Consider the following 24,861-nt stretch of genomic DNA (forward strand, 5'->3'; position numbering starts at 1 on the left):
AAAACGTACAGGATCTTTGGACAAAGAAAATGCTTAATTTTTCCGAGTGAGGCTGACAGCTCGCTAATCAGTGATTTATTTAGTTAGTGACTCACTTTGAATCTGGAGTTTTCGGCTTCTAAGTTGTCTGATTTAAACCTGGTGTGATTCAAGATATCAGGAGTCAGGATTCAAGGATTCAGGATTTCGAAGTGAGGATGTCTATCGTTCTCCAGCCAAGCTTAGATTGGTTTCTTTTTAAAAACCCTCCTGGCCCAGAGTGAGAAGTGCCTCTCCACCAATCCCCCACAGCCCCACCAAGCTAAAAATGTAAACCTCCCCCGCCTCCTCCCTGGGAGATCCCCAAGATGGTACTGAAGTGGGTGCCACCCCCTGCCCTCCTCGCCCCCCTGCCCCTGCCTCCTTTCCCCCAGCCCCCCAGAGGAGGAGCTGAAGTCCTGGCTAGAATCGAAGGGGGTCACTCGAAGCAGGAAGATTCAGAAACGGGATTGGGGCTTTGACAGTAAACTTCAACTGGTAATTATCCCTCCTGGAGAACCCAGATTTTCAGGGTGTGGCTTAAAAGCCTTTTCATAAATATTGTATGGCCTTTTAACTGTGCAGTGTGCCTCTGTGACATTAAAGAGGATACTGTGGAGGGGAGGGAAGATAACCAATTTATCCACCAATAGCATACTCTTTTGGCTCAAAAGGACATTCTTATCTGCACATCCCATAATGAGAGGGCAGACGCGGAATTATTGCTCGAGCTCCCTGGGTGGGGAGATGTAGGCGAGACGAGCAGCTGGAAACGTTTAGATTCCCCCCCCCCCCCCACACACACCCCCCGATTTCAGGAACAGAAGAACTAACTCGACTTTGTCTTTTCCTGTGTGTTTTTTTTTCCCCAAGCCTGGGAGGAGAGAACTTCTTTTTACATGATGTCAGACTGCGAGGGACTCGTTGTGGGTGAGTGCCAGATTTATATTTACCCCAATCCCCCAGCAGCCGTACAGAGAGAGTCAGGCTCAGATTGCAAAGTCTCTCTCTCTATATCTCTTTTACATACACACATGCGCGCGCGCACACACACACTCATTGGAGTTGGGACATCAAGTTGAGTCAGAATGCCAGAAAAGAAAAACAGTTCAGAAACAGTGCCTGCTCGAGCTGCTTCGGTTTTGTCCCTTTTTTGGACTGCAAAAAAACCTCCCTTCCCTGATTAGTCCAAAATAACCGGTTTAGTTTTTGGGAAAACGATCTGAGTTTCTGGGGCGAATCATCGTGCCGTTCTCTTCTCGGTGGTCGGTGGAGCCTCTAGAGGAAGAATGTCTAGGAAATGTTCTTGAAACGAATTCTCTGTGTGTAAACATCCCGGACAAGCCTTTTCCAGCTCAGAGACTCTGCAGGAAAGGAAGTCTGGATGTAAACACAAGGAAAGCCCGAATCTAGCTCCTGAAAGGGGATTGGGTTTGGAGACGATATGCTTTAGACATTTCATCGATAGCTAATAGGATCAAGTAGTTGCAAACATGGTTGGGGGATTTAAAAACTTTGCTGGGATGTCATGTGGCTAGACTTCATTCTCTCAGTCATGTAATAATAATAATAATAATGATGATGGTATTTATTAAGCGCCTACTATGTGCAAAACACTGTTTTAAGTGCTGAAGCACTGTACCCCTTCATGCTTCCTTCCCTCCACCCTGGACTCCCACCCATCCATGACCCCCGTCTTCCTTCATGTGACTCTGCATGAGAGCCACTGCTGACAGGTGGGAGTAGAGAAGCAGCAAGGCTCAGTGGAAAGAGCACAGGCTTGAGAGTCAGGGGTCGAGCGTTCTAATCCCGGTTCTGCCACTTGTCAAGTGTGTGACTTTGGGCAAGTCACTTCACTTCTCTGGGCCTCATTTGCCTCATCTGTCAAATGGGCATTAAGACTGTGAGCTCCACGTGGGACAACCTGATTACCTTCTATCTCCCCCAGCGCTTAGAACAGTGCTTGGCACATAGTAAATACTTAACAAATACCATAATTATTAACTAGTTTTGTGAGGAGATTGCTGCTAAATGATGCTCCATATTGCAATACTATTCAGAGCAGCGTGGCTCAGTGGAAAGAGCACGGGCTTTGGAGTCAGGGCTCATGAGTTCAAATCCCAGCTCTGCCACTTGTCAGCTGTGTGACTGTGGGCAAGTCACTTAACTTCTCTGTGCCTCAGTTCCCTCATCTGTAAAATGGGGATTAAGACTGTGAGCCCCACGTGGGACAACCTGATTCCCCTTTGTCTACCCCAGCGCTTAGAACAGTGCTCGGCACATAGTAAGCGCTTAACAAATACCAACATTATTATTATTATTATGGGTGCAACTCCAACACCACCATTCAGGACTGGCCTTTTGTGCAAGTGGGAAGTAGCCAGAGTGATAAGGACAGGTTTCTAGCTGTGTTGAAAACTGCATTATATTTTTGCTATGATAATAATAATTGTGGTATTTGTTAAGCACTTACGATGTGTCAGGCACTGTACTAAGTGCTGGGGTAGATACAAGGTAATTGGATTGGACACAGTTCCTGTCCCACCTTGGGCTCACAGTCTCAATCTCCATTTCACAGGTGAGATAACTGAGGCAAGAGAAGTGAAGTGATTTGCCAAAGGGTCACACAGCAGATATACGTAGAGCCGGGATTAGAACTCAGGTCCTTCTGACTCCCAACCCTTTGTTCCATCCACTAGTCCACACTACAAGTAGACCTGTAAACACCTCTACTCATCATTGATGATTCAAAATCATTTTATTCAATCAAAGGTACTTATTGGGTGCTTGCACTGTGCACAACACTGTACTAAGCACTTGAGAGAGTACAGAACAACAGGATTGGTAGATAGACACTGGGGGGGAGACAAACACTAATGTACATAAATAATTTATAATATTCAAAGAAAGATAAATGAAAAACTTAAGGGGGCCTCTTTCTTGCTTATTTTAGCGTTATTATCAGCATCATTGGTATTTATTGAGGGTTTACCATGTGCACAGCACCATTTTAAGCGCTTGGAAGAGTACAGTTTACCTCAGAAGACAGCTAGTAACTTAACTATCCTCTCCAAGCCATGTTGTAAAGCGCTTAAATTGCATAGGCTGAGGAGGTTATTTCAGGAGGACAGAGATGATATTTAGCCCATGTCTGGTGTGAAGTATGAAACTGGTGTCACTATGTGTAGTAGCATGTGGGTAAAATTTCTCTTTGCAGTCATGTTGCCCAGTGGGTTAGGAAGCTTCTACTCTTTCAGGAAATTAGTGGTGAATCTTCTCAACAGTGTGTCTGGGGTCTGGGTAGCCGAGAAGAGATTGGGAGGGGATCTGAATAATTTTGAAAGGCCAAAGTTGCAACTGAAATACTCTTATTGAGGAAGTTTCCTCCGTGTTTAGAGAGTTAGAAAATTCCTCCGGGAAATAAGCATGATTTCCCGGAGGGTTATCATCCAAAGTTAATTTGTCTGCTTTTTGTAATTATTGGTAATGTCTGTTTGAATGTGACTTTGACAGTAGTACTGCTAATATTTATTAAGAACTTACTGTGTGCAGAGCACTGTACCATACATTGGGAGAGACTACAAAGGTGGTAATTTGACATGGTCCCTGTTCCTTGGTTGTTGGGGGTGGAAGTGGGGGACACTTCTCAATCTAAGAATATAAGGTACTCAGTTTTGTAATTTGATTTTATTTATGAAAAACTCAGCCTTAAGAAATTTCATTCAGCATTAATATTTTAGAGGAACAAGGGGTTGAAAGTAACATCTCAAATAAATATGGAATTTATTAAGCGCCTACTATATACCAAGCACCAGGATAAGATAGATGATCAGACCAGACCCGTCCCAGTCTCATACACACTTACTTCCTAAGTAGGGAAGGCAAACATCTTTACCCCAGTTTTAGAGATGAAGAAATTGAGTCCCAGAATGTTTAAATGATTTGCTTAAGGTCACCCAGCAGGCCAGAAGCAGAGCTGGGGTTAGAATCCAGGCCTGCTTCCAAGCCCCCCTGAAATCTCACCTCCTCAGAAGGCATTCCCCAATGAATTTTCTTCACCCTAGTAAGTGCTCAATAAATATTATTGATTGATTCTTCCAGCTCCCACCTCCCCATTTATGCATTCATAGCCATCAGTAGTATTTTTATCAATAGTATTTATCTGACTCTGTGGTGCAATAGATAGCGCATTGGACTTCTAGTGTGGAGGAAGCTAGTCAAAGGTTGTGGGTTCGAGTCCTGCCAGAGTCGCTCTTTAAATTTTTGAGAAGCAGCATGGCTCAGTGGAAAGAGCACGGGCTGGGGAGTCAGAGGTCATGGGTTCGAATCTCGGCTCCGCTACTTGTCAGCTGTGTGACTGTGGGCAAGTCATGTAACTTCTCTGTGCCTCAGTTACTTCATCTGTAAAATGGGGATTAAGACTGTGAGCCTCATGTGGGACAACCTGATTACCCTGTATCTACCTCAGCGCTTAGAACAGTGCTCTGCACATAGTAAGCGCTTAACAAATACCCACATTATTATTTTGGTATGAATCAATTTATATACTCTCTTTAAGTACCAATTTATTCACTTGTCCATCTTTACATTCTCTTCTTCCTCGTAATAATAATCTATTCTGAGTCTCTCAAGTTATTAGATTGCAAAATCCTTTGAGGTAGGATTATATCTCTTGTTTCTGTTGGACTCACCCAACTGCTTAGTACAGTGGTCTGCACACAAAAGGTGCTCAGTAAATACTGTGGATTTGTGGGTCTCCTGATTCTCTGGACCATGCTCTTTTAATTATTATTATCATCAATAATTAATACTACTAATAATTGTGGTATTTCTTAAGTGTTTGCTATGTGCAAATTCCTGAGTTCTGGGGTACAAGATGATCAGGTCCCACGTGGGGCTCACAAAATAAGAAGGAAGGCAAATAGGAATTGAATCCCCATTTTGCAGATGAGGGAACTGAGGCACAAAGAAGTTAAGTGATTTGCTCACGGTCACACAGCAGGTACATGGCAGAGCAGGGATGAGAACCCATGTCCTCTGACTCCCAGGCCTGGGCTCTTTCCACTAGGCCATGCTGCTTCTTTTACCCTTGGCCATGCTCTCTGATGGAGCTCTGAGCCTAGCATCTCTGTGAAGCCGGCATTGTATTTATAGTAAGAAGCATATGCATTCATAGAAATATTGTCACATGAACATCTTGTAATCTGTAGCTGCCAATTAAAATCTCCTGACAAGTGGATCTATTGCTAAATGATTTCCATTTTGGTCTTTGACTAACAAAACCTCTGTTTGGTGTAATTTTCCCAGGATGAAATTTGACCAACTATTGAATACTTCAGTATGGATTGGTGGGATGAAAGTTATCTGATGTGTTGGAATATTTGAATTTCTTGCCATTCATATTCCCAATCTGCAGTTAAGAGGAAGATGTAACAGCTAGACACTTGAGAAGGATGTTTGTGGGTTTTTGTTTAATTTCATTATTTTCCTCATTAGCAATTACTGGCACCTGACATACTCCTGTAGGACACTGAACATGGATTTACTGCCATTCCTACATGCCGATAAAAGCCAACACATCAATTATTCAAGCACCTCCCCTTGTGCGAATGATATTCCTTTGGAGTAGCTCTGCTACATCTTTATAGGCCTCCAGCCTATAGAGAATTGTGGGTTACATCAGTGGCTGCTCTTTCCTTAACTTTTGACATTAAGGAAACCTGTGAAGTCAAAGACCCTGGCACTGTGTTTGAAGGAAAATAAGAGGGGCAAATGAGAGGGTTATTACTCTATATCAGTATTCATTGTAAAGAGCATATGGTAATGGGTCGTGCTCTGGAATGTCTTCAAGCAGAATTGCCAGAAACAGTGGGGACTTGGTGTAATCTTGCAGCATCCAACTTGGATGATAGAGTTTGGAGATGCCAGAAATGGCCCAGGGGTTCAAACCCAGGAGTTTTCACTCACACTTACCTTATCGGTTTTTTAGGGAATTTTGCTAGGGAAATACAAGGAAGAGAATTGATTTCAGCTTGATCGAGGTGTCAAGAGATCCCCTTGGGCCTACCTCACTGTTTTGTGGACAGCTGACTGATTTTTACATGGAAATTCCTGCAAAGATTAAGGGGATGGAGTTCCCCTTTGGGTACGAGAGTCATTTTCATATAAGCTATACATTCAAATCCTGCTGAAAACTCATCTCTTCTGGGAGATCCAATTTTTGGGTCTATCCAACCCTGTTTAGAAGCTCCAGATCAGCCAAGTTGGAAGTCCAAGGGAAACCACTGGGGGTGAAAACTACAGGCCTCCTCCCCCCTCCCCTGAGGGAAACCTGAGGGACCCCCATCATTCCAGTAGAGCTGGCACCCTGTGTAAACCCCTCGAGGGCAGGGAGTGGGCTTAGACTTCTTTTCTCTGTTCCCCAAGTCTCTTGTTCAGTGCTCTGCACACAAGGCACTCTACATGCAGCATTGTTTAATGATGAAGATTTCAGAGGGTCTGTCACCCCAACAAACTTCCACTGACCTCATGGCTTAGTGAGAAGCAGTGTGCCTTAGTGGAAAGAGCACGGGCTTGGGAGTTAGAGATGGTGGGTTCTAATCCCATCTCCGCCATTTGTCAGCTGTGTGACTTTGGGCAAGTCACTTAACTTCTCTGTGCCTCAGTTACCTCATCTGTATAATGGGGATTAAGACTGTGAGCCCCATATGAGACTACCTGATTACCTTGAATCTACCCCAGTGCTTAGAACAGTGCTTGGCACATAGAGAGTACTTAATGAATACCATCATTATTAATAGCAGGTGACTCCCATAGCTGGAGGAAGAGCAGAATGAGGGATTGAATTGGATTCCTAGTGTTCCCTAAAGTTCTGACTTGGCCCCAGGCTGACTTCCACATCCAGGGCCTATGCTAATTGGCCTGAGTCTTGAGGTTTTCATGACAGGGATCCAGGTGTCCTGAAGCACTGGGGAAGCCCTCAAACTTGCTCCATGTAGACTTCTAGCCATTGCCTAAGCACTGACAACGTCATAAAATGAGCTGGGAAACTCTTCAGAACATAGACCTTCTGGGAATGTCATTAGAGCTTGAAAACACTGACCTCCGGAATCTGATTAGCACATATGCACACACACACATACTTATATACACATATATACATACATGCACATGCACATGCACTCATGTACACACACGTGCATGAATGCACACACTCTTATATACACACTCACTTCCACATTTACACGCTCGTACTCTTATACACTCATTCATAAACTCATACACATATTCACACGAGCATGCCCACAGATCCATTCACATATACTTAACCCACATTTACATACACACACACACACACACATCAATCAACCAATCAAGTGTATTTATTGAGCACTTACTATATGCACAGCACTATACTAAGAGTTTGGGAGAGTACAATATGACAAAATTAGCAGACACGTTCCCTGCTCATAATGAGTTTACAGTCTAGAGGATACACACACATGCATGTTCACACATGCACTCACATACACACATACACACTCATACTCACATTTACTTGTTCATCCCAAGCGCTTAGTACAGTGCTCTGCACATAGTAAGCGCTCAATAAATACTATTGAATGAATGAATTTACACACACTCCTACATACACTTGTGGGCACATGTGTGCACGCGTGCACACACACTCACAAATCATCCTGAATTAGGAGAATCTGGAGGGAATATGTGCACTGTGACAAATCTCTGGGCCCACCCATTGAATCACAAACAGGCTTGGGCACTAAGGAGTGAGCCAGAAAATACTCTGTTGCCCAAGAGCACACCCAGATTTGCTGTACGATGTGGTTCCACAATAAAATCCCTTATGCTGCAGATTCAGAATAAAAAGCTTGGTGTTAACTGGCACTCAGTGGACTTTCTCCTCCATATCTGGGCCCCGCCAGTGGATTTTGATTGAGCCAGGCAGAAAGAGAGATTTAAAGGGTGGGGTACTCTGCATGAGAGTTTCTGAGGATAGATGGCACTTACTCCACCCTGGGCCCTCAGTAACTCCGGTTCGTTTATTTATTCATTGATTCATACAGTTGTATATATTAAGCACTGAGAAAGTACAATACAATAAACAGTGACATTCCCTGCCCACAACAAGCTCACAGTCTAGAGGCGGCCTCACACTAGGCGAAGGCTCTGCCCGGTTTGAGACATGCAGAAACCTTCATTCTAAGCTTCGCCTCTTATCCAGAAGCACTGTTTGCCCTAAATAGGAGAGGTAGGCCCCTTGGAAGGTTTAGGAATCCAGAGTTTAGTATACCAGACCAGTGGAATCCCTGACCCCGAGGAGGGAGAAGTGGCCCGGGTATGCCCTAGCCTCCAGTGGGCTTGCAGAGGGTGAAAGCTGGAAGCTGGGATAGCCAAAGAAAAGAGAGTTAGAGACATGAGGAAGTGGGCCCCAAAACACCTATAGGAGGGGCCCCAGTCTGAGGATTTCTTTAGATCGCCCAGCTTTTAGCAAACCCACCTGCACTGATCAATCGATCAATCAGTGGTTGTTTTCGAGCTCTCGCAGTGGGTAGAGCACTGGACCAAATCCTTGGGAAACAATAGATTGGTAGGTTATGATCCCTGCTCTCCAGGGACCTGAGAATCTAGTGGGGGAGAACGACACTAAAATAAATTACAGGTAGGAGAAACAATTGAGTATTGAGTGTGTCTATTAGTCCCTGTAATAATTATAGGAGTATGTATTAAGCTCTCACTGTGGGCAATGCACTGTACTAGGTGCTGGAAACAAATATACTGGTGGGAAGTGAGACACATACGCTGTTGAGCCGGGATCAGGATGCTCACTCCTACATCTGTCTCCCTTGGGTTCCGGGAGGAGAAGTGAGATGACATATTAAAGGAGCGTAGTATATTAGAGGAGCAGCATGGCGTAGTGGATAGAGCACAGGCCTGGGAGTCAGAAGATTGTGGGTTCTAGTCCTGACTCTGCCGCTTACCTGCTGTTTGACCTCAGACAACTCACTTCACTTTTTTGTGCCTCAGTTACCTCATCTGTAAAATGAGGATTGAGACTGAGAGCTCCATGTGGGACATGGACTGTGTCCAACCCAATTTGCTTGTAGCTAACCCAGAGCTTAGTACAGTGCCTGGCACATAGTAAGCACTTAATAAATACCATCATTATTATTATTAGGCCATGCTACTTCCCATGTTTCTTCTTTTCTCTCACTGCCTCCACCTTCCTTCCCTCATGACATTCCTCCTACCTAGTCTTCTGTCCCCAGTTCCGTATCCCTGGGTACTTGCCCTTGACCTGGCTCTTCCTCTTTTTCATTTAGTCCCTTCCTTCCCTTCCTGCTCCTGCTAAACTTTTCACCTCTCCTTGTTTATCTTCTCTTTTCCCACCTTCCTGTATTTCTCTTACTGTCCTTTGTTCCCCCTCCTTCCTGTTCCTTCTTTTTCACCTATCCCACTCTCAGAGATTTGGAGGTTCCTTGAGGTGGGGCAGAGTGGAGGGGTGTTGTCCACAGTGACCCGTCTATCTCTACTTCCCTCCATTGCCCCCTGTTATCAGCCAGGTAGAATGGAGGAGGAGAATTTGCCTTAAAAAACAAAGTAAGGGTTCACCACTACCTTCAAATTCACACAGAATATGTTACATAGCGAAATAATTGTGATATTAAGTGCTTATCATATGCCAAGCGCTCTAAGCACTGGGATATATGTGGAATAGTCAGATAGGACAAAGTTCTTGTCGCACAAAGGGTTTGCGGTCTAGGGGAGAACAGATATTGAATCTCTGTTTTACAGATTAAGAAACCGAGGCACAGAGGAGAGAAGTGACTTTTCCAAGATCACAAAAAAGGCAAGTGGCAGATCCAGAGTAGAATCAAAGTCTCCTGTCCCCCAGGCATGTGCTCTCTACCCTGGCCATGCTGCTTCTCCACATAGTTTACGCCCTTCTTACATTTGACTGATTCTCCTTTGTCACTTCCCTGACCATGAATAGTCTATTTTTTCCCTTATGGTTATCATTTCCTGGTTTATTCTTCTCCCAATCCTCTTGTTTGTCAACAATCCTTGGCAGCAGGCCTTCTGGATTATCATGATTTGTATCATCTCAGTCTTAATCAGCCCCTCCCCTCCAATTTTTACCTTACTGTGCAATCTGTACAGCCTCGTGGGCCCTGTAGCCAAAATTCTCAGTTGTGGGCATCCTCCGACAGCTGTTCCTGAATTGCTGGACTCAGAGGCTTCCGGGCACAGCACTGCAGCACCTCATCCCAGGCTCCTAGGACACAGGGTTAACCATGTGGATGTGGCCAACAGCTGAAGAGTGTTGGCCCAGAAGGATTAGAGGAACTTGTAACAAGTGACTAATGTGTCCCAGGAAAGGGCAAGGTTGACCCAGGGGGAGCTACCTGGACTTCAGGGAGGAAACACCTGCCCCAGTACTGTCAGTCCTGCCTGTCTTTCCTGCCATGATGGCTGCCTGGTTAGCTGCCAGCTTGGGAAAGCACTACGAGGATGGTATCACACAATCATTTGCTCAGTTGTATTTAATGAACATCTACTTTGTGCAGAGCATTATACTAAGCATTTGGGAGAGTGCAATACAACAATAAACAGACACATTCTGTACCCACAATGAGCTTACAGTCTAGAGACGGGGAGGCAGACATCAATACAAATAAATAAAATGGACATAAGTGATGTGGGGCTGGGTGAGGAGAAGAACCAAGGGAGTAAGACAGGGCGATGCAGAAGAGAGTGAGAGAAGAGCAGTTAGTATTTGACCAGCACCAAGGGAAACCTGGAATTCAGCATCGGAGGGTGGGGTAGAGCAGCACAGAGTGACCGGGAAGATAAGGGAGAATGGGGGTTATCTTTTCCCAAGGAGAGCAATTAGAGATGAGTTAGCCAACCCTGCCGCATCTCTTGGGAATGTGATGCTTTGGAGCAAAGTCCAAGGGGTCTGCAGGACTCCACCAGTTTTTCCAGGGGTTTTAGGATTCCCCTGTCGGAGGTGACTGGGATGAGCTGAATCAGCATGGGCCTGGGAGTCAAAAGGTCATGTGTTCTAATCCCACTCTGCCACTTGTCTGCTGTGTGGCCTTTGGCAAATCACTTAACTTCTCTGGGCCTCAGTTACCTCATCTGTAAAATGGGGATTAGGACTGTGAATCCCATGTGGTACAGGTTCTCTGTCCTACCCGATTTGCTTGTATCTACTGTATCCACCCAGCGCTTAGTACAGTGTTTGACATATAGTCAGAACTTAACAAATACCATCATTATTATTATTAAGACAGCCTTGTTTGAAATGAGTCAGGACTGAGGCTTGAGGGCTGATCGGCCACCTACCATGTGTGTCAGTCAGTCAATCACATTTATTGAGTACTCACTATGTTACAGAGCCCTGTACTAAGTGCTTGGGAGAGTACAATATAACGATATAACAGACACATTCCCTGCCCACAACGAGCTTACAATCTAAAGGGGATTCAAAGGGAGAGACTCTCAAGAGACCAGTCAGGGGGGAATTCCCTAGAGTTCATGCCTAGCTGGGAAGCTAAGAGCTTTTTTCATATTAATATCTGCCTCCAACTCTAGCCTGTAAGCTCATTAAGGGCAGGGAAAGTGTCTGCTGCCTTTTCTATTGTGTTGTACTCTCCCAAGCACTTAGTACAGTAGAAGCAGCATGGTGTAGTGGGTAGAGAATAGGCCTAGGAGTCAAAAGGTTCTAATCCCGGTGCCACCACTTGTCTGCTCTGTGACCTTGGACAAGTCACTGTACTTCTCTGTGTCCCACTTACCTCATCTGTAAAATGGGGATTGAGACTGAGTTCCATAAGGGACAGGGACTGTGTCCAATGTGATTTGCTTGTCTCCACCCCAGTGCTTAGTAGAGTGCCTGGCACATAGTAAGCATTTAACAAATGCCATCATTATTATTATTAAAGTGCTCTGCACATATTGAACACTCAATAAATACCATTGATTGATTAATACCATTGATTAATTAATAAATGGAATGATTGCTAGGTTTTCAGAAAGGAGAGGAGCGGAACGAGTGTTAGTAAAGCAAAAGAGAAGAATAGAGCCAAACCCTAAATAGGACTGATATTCAGTCGGAGTTGCTGCTGCCCTATAAACTACAAGAGAATATTCAAGGTCTGCAACCCTATCCACTCCCTGCCCCCAACTCTGCCCCAGGCCTGCTACCAGGAAGCTGGCAGAAGGACCAAAATAGTCAAAACAGAAGAAGCAGCATGGCCTAGTGGAAAGAGCACAGCCCTGGGATTCAGAGGACCTGTCTTCTAATCCCAGCTTTGCCAGTTGCTTCCTGTTGGACCTTGGGCAAGTCACTTAACTGCTCTGTGCCTTAGTTAAAATAGGAATTCAGTACCGTTTTTCCCTCCTACTAAAACTATAAGCCTCATATAGGACAGAGCCTATGTCCAATCTTTTTTTTTTATCATTTGTTAATGGTATTTGTTAAGCACTTACTATGTGCAAGGCACTCTACTAAGTCCTGGCATAGATACAAGATAATCAGGTGGGATTCAGTCCATATCCCATGCGAGGCTCACGATCTTAATCCCCATTTTACAAATGAGTTAATTAAGGAACAGACAAGTGAAGTGATTTGCCCATGACCACACAGCAGGCAAGTGGCAGAGCCACGATTAGAACCCAGGTCCTGTGACGCCCAGGCCCATGCTCTTTCCATTAGAACACGCTGCTTTTGATTAACTTGTACCTACCCCAGTGCTTAGAACAGTGCTTGACACATAAGTGCTTAACAAATACCATTAAAAAACACAAAACAGAAGAAGAGGTGTCTGGGTGATTCTAGATCTCATTTGGGGAAAGTAGACATGGGGAAAGACGGATAGGAGAACGAGGATTTTGCTGTCCATTAAAATACTTTAGAAAAGTCAGGTCATCCTGGGGATGGTTGAGATTTTTGGTGTGGTCTAGCCGAGAGGTTGTGAAAGTTTCTGACCCTTGTGATTGGGCTTTGGCTTGCTTCGGGGGATGGGGAGGAGTTGTGGATGCTTTAACCCTAATACCCAGTGCTTAGAACAGTACTTGGTACATAGTAAGCGCTTAACAAATACCATCATCATTATTATTACTATTATTATTACTCACACGTATTTCTGAATCTGGCAGGAGCCTTGCCTAGGCTGAAACATTACAGTTTGGTGAGAGGGGGCCATAGGCAGGGGGGCTGGGAAGGATTTGGGGTCTTATGTGGGACCATTCCTTGTTGAGTGAGATATAGGTGGCCCCAGAACTTGGCTTGAAATGGAGCTAAATGAACCTCAGCCTCCAAGTCTGAGAAGGAAAATGTTTCTACCAACTCTGTTATATTGGACCGTCTCAAGTGCTTAGTACAGTACTCTGCTCACAATAAATGTTCTCAATAAATACCATTGATTGATTGGTTGATTGATTGAACACCCCTGCTCTTCCCTGTGCCTCAGGCTCACTGTGGACAGGGAATGTGTCTGATATATTGTTATATTGTACTCTCCCAAGCGTATAGTACAGTGTTCTGCACATAGTAAGTGCTCTCAAAAAATGCCATTGATTTACTGTTTGACTGATTGATCGAACACTTCTGCTCTTCCCTGTGTCTTAAGCTCATTGTGGGCAGGGAATGTGTCTGGTATATTGTTATGTTTTCCTCTCCCAAGTGCTTAGTACAGTGCTCTGCTCACAGTAAGTGCCCTCAATCAATACCATTTATTGATTGGTTGATAGATTGAACATCTCTGCTCTTTCCTGTTCCTTTAGGCTCACTGTGGGTAGGAAATGTGCCTGTTATATTATTATTATATTGTATTCTCCCAAGTTCTTAGTACAGTGCTGTGCACACAGTAAGGGCTCAATAAATACGATTGACTGAGGGACTGACAGCGGCTAGGAGACCTGTAGGGTTGGAGATCAATGGCTGTTCCTTAAACAGCAGGTGTGGCCTTGCTTGCTCTCAAAGTAAAAATTACTAATCTCTCATTGCCCCACCCTACATGTCCTTAACTGCCACTGCAGCGCTTCCATGTCACCCCAGATATGACAGTGTACCCACTTTCCCAGTAGCCCTAGGTACATCTCTTTATACTCTATTGCTCCCTTCTACCTGTAATGTATTTGGGTTGTCTGTCTTTCATGTGAGATTGAGATTGTAGGCCCTTTGAAGGCAGGGCTCAGGTCTACTCATTCTATTATATGCTCCCCAAACTCACCCATGCTGGGCAGCAGCGGCATGGGAGGGAGTTGAGGGCGGAGACTAGAGTTTACTGCATGTAAGGCAGCAATGATAAACCGCTTCTGTATTTTTACCAAGGAAACTCTATGAATACACTACTGGAACAAATGCAGATGGAGAGCGGGATGTTCTGGGAGAGATATGTCCATGGTGTCGCTATGGATCAGAAATGACTTGACAGCATAAGACAAGTTCCTGGTATAGTGTTTTGCACATAATAAGAGCTCAATAAATGCTATCAATTGACTGAGTCCCCTGCTATTATCTTCTGAAATTGGACTGCCTCCTTCCTGGCTGCCAAAGGGTAAAGTTGTACAGTGTTGGGGGCAGAAGGGTATTGTAGGTGAGAGAGAGAAGCAATGCAGTATCAAAAGCACTCCAAAACTTCACAGCATTCCAGAACTGTACAAAAACGTTCAGGACATGTCATGCCACTCCTCCAAAGTCTTCAGTGATTACCCACCCACCTCCACATCAAACAAAAACTCCTCTCCATTGGCATCAAACAAAAACCACCTTGCCCCCGCTACCTCATCTCACTACTCTCCTACTACAACCCAGTCCTCACATGAGAAGCAGCATGGCTCAGTGGAAAGAGCATGGGCTTTGGAGTCAGGGCTCATGAGTTCGAATCCCAGCTCTGCCACTTGTCGGCTGTGTGACTGTGGGCAAGTCACTTAACTTCTCTGTGCCTCAGTTCCCTCATCTGTAAAATGGGGATTAAGACTGTGAGCCCCACGTGGGACAACCTGATTCCCCTATGTCTACCCCAGCGCTTAGAACAGTGCTCGGCACATAGTAAGCTCTTAACAAATACCAACATTATTATTTCGCTCCTTTAATGCTAACCTTTTCACTGCACGTCGATCTCACCTATCTCGCGCTGACCCCTCGCCCACGTCCTGCCTCTGGCCTGGAATGCCCTCCCTCCTCAAATCCGACAGATAATTACTCTCCCTCCTTCAAAGCCTTTTTTAAGGCACATCTCCTCCAAGAAGCCTTCCCTGAATAAGCCCCCCTTCATCTTCTCCCACTTCTATGTAGCCCTGACTTGCTCCCTTTGTTCTTCCTTACCCTCCCAGCCCCATTTACAGCACTTATGTACATAGCTGTAAATTATTTATTCCTTTAATGTCTGTCCCTCTCTTTCCCGCCCCACGGGTCTAGACTGTAAGCTAGCGTGGATAGGGAATGTGTCTGTTTATTGTTTTACTGTACTCTCCCAAGCTCTTAGTACAATTCTCTGCACACAGTAAGCACTCAATAAATGCGATTGACTAAATGAATTGAATGAACTGCACATTCTGGAACCTCCCACACTCCAGAACCTCATGACGTTCCAGAACCTCAGAGCACCCCCAGAACCTCAGACCACCAGAATCCTCTCAGCACCCCAGAACCCTCATAGTACTTCAGAACCGTCACTGCACCCCAGAACCCTTAGAGCATTCCAGAACCCTCACAGCAATCAATCCGTCATATTTATTGAGCACTTATTGTGTGCAGAGCACTATGTGCAAATCACTGTACTAAGCACTTGGGAGAGTACAACACAATTATAAAACAGACACATTCCCTGCCCACAGAGAGCTTACTTGCTGCCAACGTCACAGATGTTATGTGTGAGGGACTGTTCTAACCCTGCTGGGGCCGGGAGTCCCACTGATTCTTAATACTGAGCTAGCGAATTCTTAATCCTGACCTAGCATATTCTCCTTATCCACTCAGTCATATTTATTGAGTGCTTACTGTGTGCACAGCACAGTAGTAAATGCTTGGGAAAATTCAATATAACAGCTTGGGAAAGTTCACTATAGCAATATAACAGATACATTCTCTGCCCACAATGAACTTATAGTCTAGCGGGGGAGACAGACATTAATGTGAATAAATAAAATTACAGATATGGACATAAGTGCTGTGGGGCTGGGAGGGGGGATGAATAATAGGAGCAAGTCAAGGTGAGGCAAAAGGGAGTGGAAGAAGAGGAAAGGAGGGCTTAGTTAGGGAAGGTCTCTTGGAGGAGATGTATCCTCAATAAGGCTTTGAGGGTTTCATCCAGCCTTCCCTGGGTGGAATTGATGGGATAATATCTGGTGGGGTTGATCATCTGGTAGTGACATTATTTCCATTAGACCTTAAGCTACTTGAGAACAGGTATAGTGTCTATCAACTGTATTATGCTCTCTGAAGTTCTTAGTATAGTGTTCTGAACCAAGCACAAATGATCAGTAACTACCAATGGCTGATTTACTGATTTGTCAAGGTCAAGTAAAGTAATATGGCCTAGTGGTTTAGCCAAGGGCCTGGGAGCCAGTAAAACCTGTATTCTAATCCCTATGCTGCCACTTATCTGCTATGTGACTTTGGGCAAGTCACTTAACTTCTCTGTGCCTCAGTTATCTCATCTGTAAAATGGAGATTAAGACTGTGAACCCCATGTGGAACATGGACTATGTCCAACCTGATTAGCTTGCATCTACCCCAGTACATAGCACAGTACTTGGCACATAGTAGGTGCTTAACAAATTCCATTAAAAATAATCTCCGGGGGCAGCAAAATTTTGGTAGATTTCTGACCCATTCCCCTCTTTTCTCGTCTCCGGTTTCCACCCTGTGGTTTATAACTGAGAGCTGGGAGAAGGATTATTTTCCTTGGTGCAGGTCTAGGATAACAGTGTCCTGCAGCACACCATCCAGGAAATGCTGAGGCTCAGGACCAAAGCCAACAGGAAGCTGGGAAGCTGATCACATCAGCCAGTTCCAGTGGGTGGAAGGTTGCTAATCCACAGTGCAAGACAATGTTATTATTATTGTTGTGATAAGTTGAACAGGAGGTGACAGGACATGCAAAAATGAATTTACATTTCACCCTGAAAGAATTTGCGAAAGTGGGTGGAGGAAAGGGATTTAAAAGGAACAGGCTTAGTCTTTGTATGTGGGGTATGGTCACTTCTGTTTTCCGGCAGTAAGTGTGGTGAGGCTCCAGGGAACGTGAAGGTGGGTCTACATAAACCCTCCTCCCTTCCCCCATCCCGGGCCACTTTCCTTCCTGCCTTCTTCACCTTGGTTCAACCTTGAATCTGTGCTTTCTGGCTTCTGTTCTTCTATCCTACACCTCTTCCCCATGGACCTGAGAGCCCATAATTCCTTCCACCATTTTCCTTTCATCTAAGCCATCGCTAGATCCCAACTCTGTAAGGGACGGGGGGACTCAGGAACCAGAAATCCACCTTCTCCAAATAGCCCCATCCATCAAATATCCAGTCCTCCTTGCCATCCAGGAGAAGGAACAATAAAAGGTAGAGGATATTTAGCCTAGAAGGGTTGCTGAATGTTAGTTGCACAGAACCCATACCTCCTGTTTCCAGGTAGGACTGCCCTTAAAGCAGACCGCCTCAGACAGTCAGTATTTCTTGAGCACTTACTGTATGCAGAGCACTGTACTAAGCGCTTGGTAGAGTACATTATAACATTATAACAGACACACCACCTATCCACAACGATCATACAGCCTAAAGGATAGATGAGACTCCAAGCAATTTTGAAAGAGGGCTAGGAGAGGAGCTAAGAATAAGACATTCAAATGGGACAAATATTCCCCAACTATTCTTGCTGATAATTCTCTGGACTTGGATAGTAGGAGGTTAGGAAGCCTCCAACTCTGGGCTTTGAGGACTGGGGAAAACTTCTTGGAGGAGTTGGGGGCCAGGAAGATTGAAGAGAGGGGAAGGAGTGGAACTGCTCAATACATATTCAATTAAGTCCTTGACAAGGAGATTTAAATTTGGTGGGCGTTAAGAGGCAGGATGGAGGATGTTGTCTCTCCAGTTCCAATATTTACTTCATTAGTGCGGAGAGAGTTGAAACAGGCTCTGCATAAGAAAGCATAAACTCCAGGGATCAGGCTGCATCTTTAAAGATCAGGAAAGGTTTGTTGGATGTTTTTTTGTTATTGCCTTTAGATGGTAAACTCCATCAAGACAGGAATTGATTGAGTCTTTTTTCTTGATTCATCCCAAACCACCAAGAATAGTGCTCTGCAACCTATGGATTATGCATTTATTTACTTACGGTAGTTATTAAGCATTTACTGTGTGCTAAACATGTTAACATTATGGGATAGTTACAAAATAATCAGATCAGACACAATCCCTGCCCATATGGGGCTCACAATCTAAGAGGGTGGGTGAGCATGACTCACCATTTTACTGGTGAGAAAACTGGGGACCAGAGAGATTGATTGGAGAAATTTTTCATGGTATTTGTCAAGAATTTACTTATGTGTCAAGCAGTGTTCTAAGTGCTGGGCTAGATATAAATTAATCAGGTCAGATATAAATTAATCAGGTCGGACAGAGTCACAGTCCCATGGAGGGCTCAGGCTCTAAGTAGGATGGAGATTAGGTATTGAATCCTCATTTTACAGTTGAGGAAACTGAGGCACAGAGAAGTTAAGTGACTTGCCCAAGGTTACATAGCAAGCAAGTGGCAAAGCTGAGATTAGAACCCAAGTCCTTTGACTTCCAGGTCCGTGCTTTTCCCACTAAGCCATGCTAACTTCCCAAATGTCACAGAGATGAGCTTTTCAAACCCAGGTCTCCCGACAGTCTCATGCTATTTCCGCTAGCTCACACTGCCTCCTAGTTGCCCAATAAGACCCCTGTTGACCAACTGACCACCATCCTCTCTAGGATTTTGCATCCCTGCCAAGTAGAAATGACTCCAACGTGGGAGACTTTGGAGAACAATCTGAACTACTAACTTGTGATACAGTGCTCTGCACATAGTAAGGGCTGAAAAATGCCACTGATGATGATTCAGGGTGAGCTGTAAATTCTTGTTTAACAGATTTGCCCTTCCCATAGGGAAAGGCCCGAGTACAGTTAGAACAGTGTATCCCACTTTTCTTAGGGCTTTTGGTGCAAGGAGCAGAGTAGATTCCCAGAAGCAGTGTGGCCTACTGATTAGAGCACAGGCCTGGGAGCCAGAAAAACCTGGGTTCTAATTCCTGTGCTACCACTTATCTGCTGTGTGACCTTGGGAAAGTCACTTCACTTTTCTGTGCCTCGGTTACCTCAGCTGTAAAATGGGGATAAAGACTATGAGCCCCACGTGGGACAGAGATTGTGTCCAACCAGATTATCTTATATCTAACCCAGTGCTTAGAACAGTGCTTGGCAAATAATAAGTGCTTAACAAATACCAATATTACTATTATTATTATTCCTCCTGGACCTAAGGATTAGCCTCTATGGAAGGCTTTATTGGTGACCACACCTCAAGGAGCCTCAAATATTGCGGCACTAGATGCCCAGTTGAATTACCTCAGCCATGTGACATCCACTCTCCCCAGGAGGATGCTCAGTTCAGCTCCAGGGCCTAGCCCCTGGAGCATGGTGGTCGTCCTCATCCTCACCTGGCGATGATTCGATGATTCGCACAGCCCCCCACCCTGGGGGTGGCCACCCTGCCCCAAGGGGAGGGATCTTGCCACCTGCTGGCAGTGAAGAGCCATCAAAGGAGGAAAGGCTTTGATTAAGCTGAACCTGAGTGGGCCAGGAGTAGAATCATTAGCAGCAGGGGAGAAATTAAAAATGATTTCTTTCCAGAGAGTCCAGGCTTTCCAAACCGGTGGCTCTGAGCAGGTGTTGTGTGAAGGAGAGCTGGAGATCCTCCAGCTCACCCTGCCACCAGATAGGATGAAGGGAAGCCTGCAGGTCCCCAGGGCAGGCTGGGCCTATGTCGGGAGCCGAGCAGTGGGAACACAGGGTGAAGGGACCCCTGTGCCCACTCTGGAGCAGCCCTCCCCACTCCCAGCACCCTGTCTGGAACCATGCTAGCCTCTCTGGCAGGGCAGACGGTGTGGCTCTGGTGGGCTGGCCTCCTGACACACTGCAGCCCAGGCCTGCTCCTCCATGGCCTTGGGCAAGAGGGCAGTGCTGCCTCAGGGTCAATAATCACTATGGTATCTGTTAAATGCTTACTGTGTGCCAAGCACCATGCTAAACACTGGGGCAAATACTATACAGTTAGAGCAGACACAGTCCTTGTCCCACATGGGACTCACACCCTTTTGCCCACCCAGCTACATGAGCCCCCAGACAGGGAGGGCAAGTTCAACCTTCTGCGCTGTCATGGGGTCTCCCATTCAGAGCCCCTGTCCAGATGTGCCTGTCTGCCCTCCCTCCTGAGCCGTGAGAGGGACAGCCTTGGGGCTGAAGGGGAAAATACAAGGGCTTTGAAATCCTTCTTATCAGAATTGTGGCCCAGGAGCTTGTTTTCCCCGTGTGGCATTCCATTTTCTGACATGGGGGAAGGATGGAGTGGATGGGGGAGGAAAGGGTTAAGAATTTCAGGCCACTCTGCGAAGTGACACCATACAACCAGCTCGACTCGATAAAGGTCAGTTGCTGTGACCCCCTGGTACACTTCCTGTTAGAACCTGCTGGGTTTTAGAGAGAAGTCCTGTGAGTGGAAAGGACAGCACAGGGCCACCTCAGGCCTCGCATTTATACCGTAACCATTTTTCTTAGGGATCTGAAGACTGCAGGAAAGAATCAATCAGTGGTATTTATCGAGTACTTACTATGTGCAGATGACTGTACTAAGTTCTTGGTACAATACAACAGAATTAGCGGACATGTTCCATGCCCCTAACGAGCTTACAGTTTAGAGGGGAAGACAGATTAATCTGAATAAATAAGTATTTATAACATATAATTTAAAGATGTGTACATAAAGTGCTGTACGATAGAAGGTGGGTTGAATATCAAATGTCCAAAGGTCACAGATCCAAGGCATTGAAGGCGCAGAAGGGAAAGCGAACCGGGGAAAAGAGGACTTAGTTAGGGAAGGCCTTTTGGAGGAGATTTGACCTGAATAATGCTCTGAAGGTGGAGAGAATGATAGTCTGGCTTATATGGATGGGGAGGGAGTTCCAGGTTAGGAGGAGGATGTGGGAAAGGCGTCTGCAGCGAGATAGACGAGATTGGGGCCCCGTGAACAAGCTGGCGCTAGAAGAGCAAAGTGTGTGGGCTGGACTGTAGTAGGAGATGAGTGAGGTGAGGTAGGATGGGTGAGAGCAAGGGTGATTGTCTGAGGGAGGTTATGATTCAGTCATATATATTGAGCACTTACCGTGTGCAGAGTACTATACTAATTGTTTGGGAGCGAACACTATAACAATAAACAGACACATTCCCTGCCCACGATGAGCTTACAAGGGAACGGTCTCGTTCTGGAGCTAACTGCATCATAGGTTGGGGAAGATGTAGGTTTCTGGGCCTCCTGTGCTGGCCCATCGTCCCCTCTGGAAGAGGGCTTTCTTCCCAAGGGGGCTCAGAACAGGGAGGAGTAGGGGGAATAATGTCTTTCTCACTCACTTTCCATTGTCTCAAAATTGCATGGAGAGAACCTGCCGGAATGATGAAATCCAAGAAGCTCTCTCAGGTCTCTGGGAACCCACGAGGGAATTGGAACCTTCAATTAGGGGCCATTCAAGATAGATCATTTTGGATTATTCATGGTCAAATTATTCTTCTCCTGGAGTCTGGGTCACCCTCCCTTTTCATCTCAGACTCCCCCCCTCCACCCGCCCCCACCAACTTCTGGCCATTCCTTTAAACCCTTTCCTTCTTGCCGTCCCTCCCTTGTGCATTGCAGGGTCAGGTTCTTCTTTTCTCAGCCGGAAAATATCCAGGACTTTACACTCAAAAGCAAATAATGAGATTTTTTTTTTAAACTCAAAAATGTTCCGACAGCCACGCTGAATAGAACACAGATTTTCTCGTGGCTGTGCCTTTAATGAGCCAACCAGAATAATGAAACTCCACCCTCAAACGGGAACAGTTTCATTCCCGGTGAATCCATAGCAGGAAATAGAGGCCGATGGGTCTTGGACCTCTGAGGTGTTTTTTTCTCATCCATTTCTCTTTTGTATATTCGCCGCCGGAAATCACAATCACAAAGTGATTGTTCCACATTCATCCCTTTGCCTCCTGGTTTCTCTGCCATGGGAGGAAGAATGTGCTCTGTCTGAGATGTCAAGTCTGTGCCCAGGCTTCTTTCTCCCCTTGCGTACCCTGGTTTCTCCTGTTGCTGCACTGTTGGAAAGAGCAAGTGTGTGTTTGTGTGTGTTTGTGGGGGGGCGGTTCACATGCACGCCTGTGGGTGTGTTGGTTTGCCATTGGGGGTTACAAGAAGAACTGATACAGACAGGACCAGGTGCCCCCTCTGACCTGCCCCTACCACCCCTTCTCTTTCAGCCCTGTCAGAGCTCATGGCAGAGCGGTGCCATCTGCTGCCCAAGCCAGAGTCCACAGAGGAACATACTTCTCAGTCCTGGCAACCAGAGCTTCCAACCCTCCGTCAGTATACGGACAAATGAGCCCTAATTGTCCTTGTCCATGAACTCGGGGTAAACACAGAGGGCCGCCACACTGGGGTAGCTTCTGAAGGGATTCCAAGAGAGTCGACACCTCTTTGAACCCTTGGGAGGATGCAGAGTGTGGCATGAAGACACCAGCCTGTAAGCTCTTTGAGAGCAGGGAACGGGTCTACCAACTCTGTTGTACTGTAATCTCTCAAATCCTTAGTCCAGTGCTCTGCACACAGTATGCACTCAATAAATATGATTGAATGAATAAATGCCATCGATTGATTGAAGCATCTGGAGCAGAGCACAGAGTGACAAACTGGGTTCCATGCTAAAGTCTTCCCATGCCCTCTATCTCCCTTTCTGCTCTCCCCTTCCCCCCCCCCCCCCACCCAGTTTGGGTGCCCCCCTCCAGCCACTCCACCTCCTTCCCCTGGGGCCCCAGAAACCTGGTTTTGTTGGTGGTATTTGTTAAGTACTTACTATGTGTCGTGTACCTTATTAAACGCTGGGGCAGATGCAAGATAATCAGGTTGGAAACAATCCCTGCCCCACATGGGGCTCACAGTCTTAATCCTCATTTTACAGATGAGGAATTTGAGGTACAGAGAAGTGAAGTGAGTCACTCAAGGTCGTCCAAAGTCACACAGCAGACATGTAGCTGAGCCAGGATTAGAACCCTGGTCCTTCTATTCCTAGGCCTGTGGTCTATCCACTAGGCTACACTGCTTCTCCCTTATGACCTGGGAAGGGAAGGGGTGGAGTCTTGCTAGGGACCACAAGCTTCAGAGAAGACTCTGGCATCCCCAGAGCCCTTCCCTGGAGGACGGGGAGGTGATGCCTGTTTACTTGTTTTGATGTGTATATATAGCTATAATTCTATTTATTTATACTGATGCTATTGATGCCTGTTTACTTGTTGTGATGTCTGTCTCCCTCCTTCTAGACTGTGAGCCCGATGTAGGTAGGGATGATCTCTCTCTGTTGCTGAACTGTACTTTATGAGTGCTTAATACAGTGCTCTGCACACAGTAAGCACTCAATAAATACGATTGAATGAATGAATTAATTAATGAATGAATGTGGGGGGGTAGTAGATCCTAGAGCCCTCTTTACACCTTGCCTTGCTAGAGTGGACCCCGGCCCGGACCTCCAATGTGGGCAAGTGTGGATTTGGTTCCACTCAGGATCAGAGATGGAACTTAGCCGGGGGTTTGGGGCTGGAGCTCAGTGGCCTCCTGTCTTAGTCTTTAGTCTCGCTAAGGAGGGGAAAAAACAGGATGAGAGTGTGGGTATCCTAGGCCCTGTCTCAGTTTCCCTGCCTAAAGGGAAAGGGGAAATGTGAGGAAGAGGGGGAAGCCTGCTGGTGGGGGGAGTCCGGGGTGGAGCTGGTGATGCTGGAGCCATTTAGGGAACCATTCTGGGCGGCTCCTGGACTTCAAAAGCGTGAGGGCCCCATTGATTCCCCAGCCTGCTCAGGGCATCCCTGGGAGTCCCTGGGGCAGATGGAGGGTTCATGCAGATGTGGAAGCAGGAGGGGGCAGTGGGAGAGAGACAGTTCCCCACCCCCAACCCCGCATCCCCAGGACCGGCTCCTTTGCAGCCCTGCCGCTGCTGCCAAAACTGCTGCCATCACCACTGCCGCCTCCACTGCTTTCACTACCACTGTCACCACTCTTAGTAATAATAATAATAATAATGATGATGTTGGTATTTGTTAAGTGCTTACTATGTGCAGAGCACTGTGCTAAGCACTGGGGGAGATACAGGGTAATCAGGTTGACCCACGTGAGGCTCATAGTCTTCATTCCCATTTTACAATTGAGGTAACTGAGGCACAGAGAAATTAAGTTATTTGCCCACAGTCACACAGCTGACAAGTGGCAGAGCTGGAATTCGAACCCATGACCTTTGACTCCCAACCCTGGGCTCTTGCCACAGAGCCACGCTGCTTCCCTACTCTTAATAATAATAATAATGTTGGTATTTGTTAAGCGCTTACTATGTGCCGAGCACTGTTCTAAGCACTGGGATAGACATAGGGGAATCAGGTTGTCCCACGTGGGGCTCACAGTCTTAATCCCCATTTTACAGATGAGGGAACTGAGGCACAGAGAAGTTAAGTGACTTGCCCACAGTCACATAGCTGACAAGTGGCAGAGCTGGGATTCGAACTCATGAG

The 24,861-nt window shown here is 46.0% G+C and overlaps 1 protein-coding gene across 1 annotated transcript in view; it reads left to right on the forward strand.

The window, feature by feature from the left end:
* Nucleotides 1-436: 436 nt before the first annotated feature.
* Nucleotides 437-24,861, forward strand: part of EML1 (EMAP like 1) — a 204,870-nt gene continuing 180,445 nt past the window's right edge. Inside the window, exons 1-2 of the mRNA XM_039911997.1 lie at nucleotides 437-516; nucleotides 892-948. Of these exons, the coding sequence (XP_039767931.1) occupies nucleotides 918-948 (31 nt within the window). The 5' untranslated portion in view covers nucleotides 437-516; nucleotides 892-917. The remainder of the gene's footprint in view (nucleotides 517-891; nucleotides 949-24,861) is intronic.

This window comes from Ornithorhynchus anatinus, chromosome 1, assembly GCF_004115215.2.
Source record: "Ornithorhynchus anatinus isolate Pmale09 chromosome 1, mOrnAna1.pri.v4, whole genome shotgun sequence".
Lineage (NCBI taxonomy): Eukaryota > Metazoa > Chordata > Mammalia > Monotremata > Ornithorhynchidae > Ornithorhynchus > Ornithorhynchus anatinus.